This window comes from Bison bison, unplaced genomic scaffold, assembly GCF_000754665.1.
Source record: "Bison bison bison isolate TAMUID 2011002044 unplaced genomic scaffold, Bison_UMD1.0 scf7180017864280, whole genome shotgun sequence".
Taxonomy (NCBI): Eukaryota; Metazoa; Chordata; class Mammalia; order Artiodactyla; family Bovidae; genus Bison; species Bison bison.
Window position 1 is genome coordinate 8,582,656 of NW_011494852.1, and position 7,080 is coordinate 8,589,735.

General features: G+C 57.2%; 1 protein-coding gene across 1 annotated transcript in view; it reads left to right on the plus strand.

Moving 5' to 3' along the window:
• Window positions 1-7,080, plus strand: part of BCKDHA (branched chain keto acid dehydrogenase E1, alpha polypeptide) — a 19,564-nt gene that overhangs the window by 9,761 nt on the left and 2,723 nt on the right. Inside the window, exons 4-7 of the mRNA XM_010849339.1 lie at window positions 5-172; window positions 279-365; window positions 3,793-3,901; window positions 5,851-6,012. Of these exons, the coding sequence (XP_010847641.1) occupies window positions 5-172; window positions 279-365; window positions 3,793-3,901; window positions 5,851-6,012 (526 nt within the window). The remainder of the gene's footprint in view (window positions 1-4; window positions 173-278; window positions 366-3,792; window positions 3,902-5,850; window positions 6,013-7,080) is intronic.

Genomic DNA, 7,080 nt, shown 5'->3' on the forward strand with positions numbered 1-7,080 from the left:
ACAGCAACAGCAGCACTTCTCGTCCCTGGATGACAAGCCGCAGTTCCCAGGGGCCTCAGCGGAGTTCATAGACAAGCTCGAATTCATCCAGCCCAATGTCATCTCTGGGATCCCCATCTACCGGGTCATGGACCGGCAGGGCCAGATCATCAACCCCAGCGAGGATCCCCACGTAAGAGGCCACCTCCCCCCGACCCTGTGCCTCCCATGCCCAAGCCCCTTGCCCATCTCCTCTCTGGCCCCAGCTGGCCCACGTCTGTCTGTGCCTCTGTCTGCAGCTGCCCCAGGAGAAGGTGCTCAAATTCTACAAGAGCATGACCCTGCTCAACACCATGGACCGCATCCTCTATGAATCCCAGAGGCAGGTGCGTGGGGACAGGCTGGGGAGGGGGCCTGGGATTACCTGAGGTCCTGCCCACCCTACCTGTGTCTGGGCCAAAAGACAGCACCCAAAGAAGAGGGAGTGGAATGGAGATCCCTGTCTTGTGGTCCTTAGACCTCCTGGGGCTCTGGAGGAAGAGGATGAGGGGTGGTCCTGCCCCAGAGCAGAAGGTTGAACCAGATCACAGGAAGCCTGTTGTCTGCTGGGCTGGGGCTTAGCTGTGCTGGGGGCGGGAAGACAGGAGGAGACTGGATGGCCCTTTGTCTCAGACACTCACAGTCCTGAGAACGGGGTGACCCTCGGCGCTTCCTGGAGCGCCTGTGTCCAGTGCGCTGTGGAGGGACACCCATCAGTGTTAGCTTCAGCAAACAGAGCCCGAGGCTCAGCAGTGTCAGCAGAGAGGGAGCCTGTTGACTCCAATACCTGCAAGTCTACAAGGCTGTTTCAGGCACGGCTGTACCCGGGGACTCAAAAAGTGTTATCAAACCTGTTTCTCTCTCAGAGTGTCTTTTCCACTCTCCTTTGCCTTGGCTTCCCTCATGCTCAAGCCGCAGTGGTCTCTGGAAGCTCCAGGCTCACAGAGACGGGGCAGTGAAAGAGTTCAGGGTGCGGGCTCTGGAGCAGGACTGCAACTGGAGTCCTCATTCTGTCACCTTCTAGTTTTGTGATCCTGAGAAAGTTGCTCAGCCTCCCAGTGCTTCAGTTTGCTGGTTTCTAGCTACTTTATCAGGTTGCTGCGAGGGTTGATGGTGGCGTACATAATAGCCTGAGAAACAGTGAAACTGGCGTTTGTCATGGATACCAGCCTTGCAGTTGTTATCTTCTCTGCTTAGCAGTGGAAAGAGAATGTCTGGTCCCTAACATTCCAGCTTTGGTCACAGACAGATTCATCTTTGAACCAACCTGTGAGATTGACCGGCCAGGCCGGGGCTGTGTGCTCATGCCTGGGAACCATGGGAGCAGAGGCCTGGAGTCTGTCCTTCCTGGGCTGCAGAGACTTAAGAGCAGGGGCACGGGGTTCCTGTTAGAAAAGTGGGAGGATGCCGGCTGTCCCTCAGCTTCTACCACCGCTGCTGGGCCAGAAGTGGGGATGGGCTTGGGAATCTGCACTTGTATCAAGCCCCCAGGTGACCCCACTGTGGACTGAAGCCCGAGGCCCACCGAGGACAGTTCTAAGCAGATCATGCGGGCAACCAGCTCACAGCAGTGCTGTGTGTGGGTTCTCCACCCTGCCCAGAAACTTCCCTTGGCTCCTGTTGTCCACAAGATCAAGACCGGCCCTTCTTGTCTGCCCTGTCTCCCGTTGTGGCGCTCAGCCATCTGCTCCCCTCTGCACAGCCTCAGGGCCAGGCCCCGCCTCCCATCCACTCATGTTCATGGGCTCCTTCCTGCCCCTGGATTGACTGTGCACACGGGACCTTTGGAACCTGATGACATGGGCCCAAGTCACCACTGGGACTTTAGGCAGATGGTTTTTCTTGTCTTTGCTTCAGTTTCTTTAGTGTATTAAATAAAAAAAGTAGAAATAACAAGAGAACACATCCCAGAAGGTGGGAGTGGGAGTTCCCTGAGACCCACACATCAGGTCACTTGGCCATTGGCCAACACTGGGAACCCTCAGTAAGATCAGCTTGGCCATCAGGTTCCAGCCTTTATTAGCTAGGATGACTCTCAGCTATAAGTAGCAGACAGCCCTCCCTCAACACCTCCCAAATCCTGACAAAAAAAAAGCAATAGTTTAAACAGATTAGTAGTTTCCTTCTCTTACATAAAAGAAATGTGGAAACAGGTGGTCGGGACTGATGCACCACAGTGTCACTGGACACCCAGTACTGGCTTCTGGCTTCTAGGGCCCCTCAGGAACACAGTGGCTGCTGGAGCCCTCCATCACGTCTTACCCCAGGCAGGAAGTAGAAGGAAGGTGGAAGGCTGGACATGGCACTGCCCAGCTATCTTCCCATACCCACGTTTATAGAACTTCCTAGGTAGTCCCACCAAATAACACCACACGTGTCACTGGTCACTCCCAGCTGCCACGGACACTGAGAATGCAGTCTGTTAGTCTGGGCGGTGGCTGCTGGTGGTGCAGTGAGACCTGTTAGTAAAGAGAAGAGGGATCAGGTGCTGGATAGGCAGCCAGTGATCTCTGCCACTAGCCCAGGTCCCGTTTCCTGGGATTCCCCCCTCTCAGGCTCCCCCCATGCCAACCTTGACAGCCCAGCCAAGCGCTCAGCATCCACCCACTCACTTGGCACTGGGCGGTCAATTAACTTTTAATTGGCTCCCCACTTGGAAGCAAGTATTATTCATCGGTTCCCGGCTTGTGATGGGAGGCTAGGCCTGTGGGACACAAGGCCTGGGCACAGGGCACCCTGCGGAGCCCGGCATGACTGTGATTTACCTTCCATGCAGTCCTGCTCACCACCCATCTCTGTGCCAGGGCTCCCGGGTCTCCAGCCAGACTTCACCTCTTAGCCCCAGATCTACTTGGCTTCTCACCCTGGGTGTCCCTCACAGATTTCAGCCTGTCCAGACTTGACCTCAGCACCTTCCTCCCAGACTCGCTTCTCTTTCTCCCTCAGGCCGTTTCTCAGGGATGGGTGCCACCATCCACCCATTTACCCAAACAAGACCCGCAGTGTTCCCTGTCCCCTTGCTATCACTGCCCCTCATTCTCTCTGTCCTTAGGTCTTTAATTAGAAATCCATTCTGCTCAGTACCACAGTCAGGAACCCAGCTTCCTACCTTTCTGTTACATCATCTTGGGCAGCTTGACTTTCTTCCTGTAACTGTTGCCTCATGTTCACAAGATGGCTGCCACAGGTCCAGGCTTCATGGCTCTGCAAAGTGGGGGAAACGGATGGCAGCGCTGCAGTGATCTCTTTTATCAAGAAAGCAAAAGCAGACTTCGACTTGTCTGGCCAGAACTGTGTCCGGGGGCCACTTCTGACTATAAGGGAGACTGGGGACCTGCTTTTCCAGGCCCTGGGATTGAGGCATTCAGGAAGAGGGGTCACCTTGGGCACTGGCACATCCAGCTAGCAGGTGCCTCTCTCTTTCCAACCTTGCCGCCCCCCGCCACACTTTACACCCCAGCCCTTCTGGCCTCCCGGCCTTTGTTGCCGGCTCTCTGGAAACTTCCACCATCCCCACGTTTGCTCACCTGAGGCCTTGCTCCATGATGCCTCTCCATGGTGGAGTGGGTACACCTTCAGCTTCCATCACCCTGGCTCTGACCAACCTGGCACTTCTTCCATGGAGGCAGGCATGCCAGCGTGGCCTGGCCCAGAGCCGGCCTTCAGGAAGCATCTGCGGAATCACAGAGTCAGCAGACAGTCAGCATTTGGATACTTGTGTGTCGTGGCCCAGCCTCAGTGAACCCGGGCCCCCGGGCCCCCCTCTACCCCCAGGGCCGCATATCCTTCTACATGACCAACTATGGCGAAGAGGGGACACACGTGGGGAGCGCAGCAGCCCTGGACGACACAGACCTGGTGTTTGGCCAGTACCGGGAGGCAGGTACGTCGGAGCTCAGCCAGGCCCTATGAAGTCGGGCCCTGGATTTGTGGTCTCCGTGGAGACAGGTCAGGCTCAGTCCCGCCTGCTCAGAAGGCGAGGTCTACATTAGTTACCAGTGTGCCCTTGTGTGAGCTGCATGATGCCAGGGAGCCTCGGGGTGCTTCACCTCCGAGAGGCCTGGCAATACTGTACTTAAGCGCCTGTGCCCCTAACCTGTCCATGCCCTGCTGGTGACCGGTGGTTAGATTTGGGGCAAGTCACTTCCATTCTCTGAGCCTCATTTTTCTCATCTAGAAATTGAGATTACGATGGGGTGGCGACTCCTGCGTGGTGGGGCTGCCGGGAGCCTGTAGTGAGGGCAGGCGGGGCTGCGGGACCCCCGTCCACACGTGCAGGGCTCTGCCAGCCTCTATCCAGGTGCCAGGTCACTCACTCAGCAGAAGCAGATGAACGGTGTGTTCTAACCATTTCTAAGTGAACGGGGGAGAGGATGGAAGGATCACAGACTAGGAATGAAGAAGACGGACAAGCATTTAGAGACTGCGGGGAGAATGGAGCTGAAGTTGGGTTCCAGAGCAGTTGTTGGCATGGGGACCCAGCAGGGAACCCCATCTGCCCCTTCCTCTTAGGTGCTGCACGATCCTGGGCAGGTTCCTTGCCTCAGCTTCCTCATCTCACGTCCTCACCGTGTGGGATGGGTACCCCTCCCAAGACAGTTTCACTGGGCAGATGACACAAAGCCCTCAGCACAGGGCATACAGTGCAGAATAAGCCCTCAAAGTTGGAGGCGATGCTGTTTCCAGGGCCTCGCACCCTGAACAGCTCTTCAGGGAGGTGTGGCCTGGCCAGGGTGGCTGTCCAGAGCCTGGACCAGCTGGCATGGCTGTCTCCTCTCAGACTGTCTCCTCTCTCATCGGCACCAGACTCCCCACCCCCACACACTCCGGGAGGACAGACGCCCCATGATAATGACTCTGGTTCAGCATCATTAGATTTCCCCAGGCAGTGGGCCACAAGCCAGGCCCTGGCAGGTTTGCCGAGTGCTTCCCGCTGTTTTTGCCGAGGGGTTCTCTCTGGGGAGGGCTCCAGGCAGGGCCTGGCATTGCGGGCGCCAGCTGGGCCTGCACACGGGGGCCGTTAGGGCCCTTACCACCTCTGCAGGAGTGAGCCGTCCTGCCTGGGTCCTGGAATGCCCTGCGTCCTGGCAGCTGCGGGGGGCACCTGCGTGGGGCGGGAGGAAAAGCCGACCCCGTTTGCCCATCCTGACTGGGCAGCTGCTCGCCTGGCTAAGTCGGTGTCTCCTGTTTCTGGAGTGGGGAGAACGAGGGCACTGAGGATGGTGGTGCTCCCGGGGCCTGTCTCCGTTCTCCTCACAGTGGAGTGGAGGCCCCTGCCAGCCTCACGCTGGAGGGGCTGCATGGGGCCCCTGCCAGCCCTGCCAGCCGAATGGTAAGAAGCCCGGGTCAGAGAGGTGTGTGCTTGTGGATTTTGATGATGAGGTGGGTGTCTACCAGGGGTTTTACTGCTGAGAACTGGTTTGAATATTTCCTCCCTTAGTCCAGGAGTCATGAACATGGCCCATACATTTATTTGGTTCGTATGATTTTTTTAAGTAAATGAATTAGAGGAACACTTAAAAATCGATAATTTCTCAAAAGGAAAAAACAGGCAAGCTGAATTTCTCCTTCTTTTGAAAAACGAAACCATGTGGCCTTCCTGAGCAGAGGCCAGTTGGTCCGAACAGCAGCCTCCCTACTGAGCCAGGCCTTTCTGCTCTGTGCACCGTCCCTGTGAGCATCCAAACGCGCCTTCCCTGCCCTACTCCGGCTCCCTCGCTGTACCGGCAGCGGGGCAGGGCCTGACGGTGGGCGGCTGCGGGCAAAGAGGTAGCCTTCAGGGGTTGGCCTCCCCCCATACCCACCAGGTAACCCTGCCTCCTCCCGCTGCAGGTGTGCTCATGTACCGGGACTACCCGTTGGAGCTGTTCATGGCCCAGTGCTACAGCAACGTGAGCGACCTGGGCAAGGGGCGCCAGATGCCCGTCCACTACGGCTGCAGGGAGCGCCACTTCGTCACCATCTCCTCTCCACTGGCCACGCAGATCCCCCAGGGTGAGAATGCGCACCCAGGCCCGGCACACACAGACTGACGATGTTTCCTCCTCGGGCCCTCACCTCTCCACTGGGGCCTCCTGTTGGGTGCAAGGACTGAGCGCTGGTCTGGGCTCTAGACTTACAAGATCTCTCTTTCTGAGACCCTCGTGGGAGGGCTCTAGTGGCGCTCGGCAGGCACAGTCACTCTGTGTTTCCCGTGCTTATGCTCACCTCATGTCTGTTCAGTGGCACAGCCAGCCATGTAGAACTGAGTGTATGCCAGGTTCCTCGCGAAAGGTCACTGGCAGGTCGCAACAAGAGTTGGCTCTCATGTTGTGGACCAGGTGGCTCCAGAGCCCAGGTTCTCTACCCCAACCCTGGTCTTCCTCTGTCCTCGGAGTCTGACTCCCCCGAAGGTGACTCTGGAAGCTCACGATGCTTAGCGCAGCTGGTGTGACTCCTGTTAAAGATGACCACTTGTGAAGCAGACCCGCTTGGGGCCAGGCCTGCGGCCACAGAGTGCAAAGACAAGGTCAGTCTGCTCCAGGGCAGACGCTTGAGCTGATGTGTGCAGGGTTTAGCAGAGTCCCAAGCACGTTCACCCCTAGTGAGTTTTAGATATCTGAGAACAAGAGCAGTTTATGTGTGAGGTGGGAGGTGGACAGGGCAGCCTTCTGGGTGGAGGTAGCATTTTCATTGATCTCCATCCTGTAGAACTTCCATAAGGTAGGATCAGGCCCTCATCTTCTGTTTGGGTGAGCGGTTTAGTTAGTCACTTGGATATGTCCGGAGTCCATGCGCTGTGCTGGGCACCTTCTAGGTGCAATGAGCAGAGGCAGTGAGCTGAGGCCTCTGGGTGCTGACCCTGGTCGGGGAGATGGACGGCATCCAGTGCAGATAACACATGGAGTATGTCAGGGGTCATAAGGCCTACAGGGAAAACGGCCCGGGTGTGATACCGGCTCTTGACTTTTGAGCACACTTGGACCCACAGAGGACCCCCGGTGGGGGAGGAAGAGGAGAGAGTCTCCTGTCGGTCTGGCTCAGGGTTTAACCGGAGGGTAACAGGGTGGGTGGGAGGAGCAG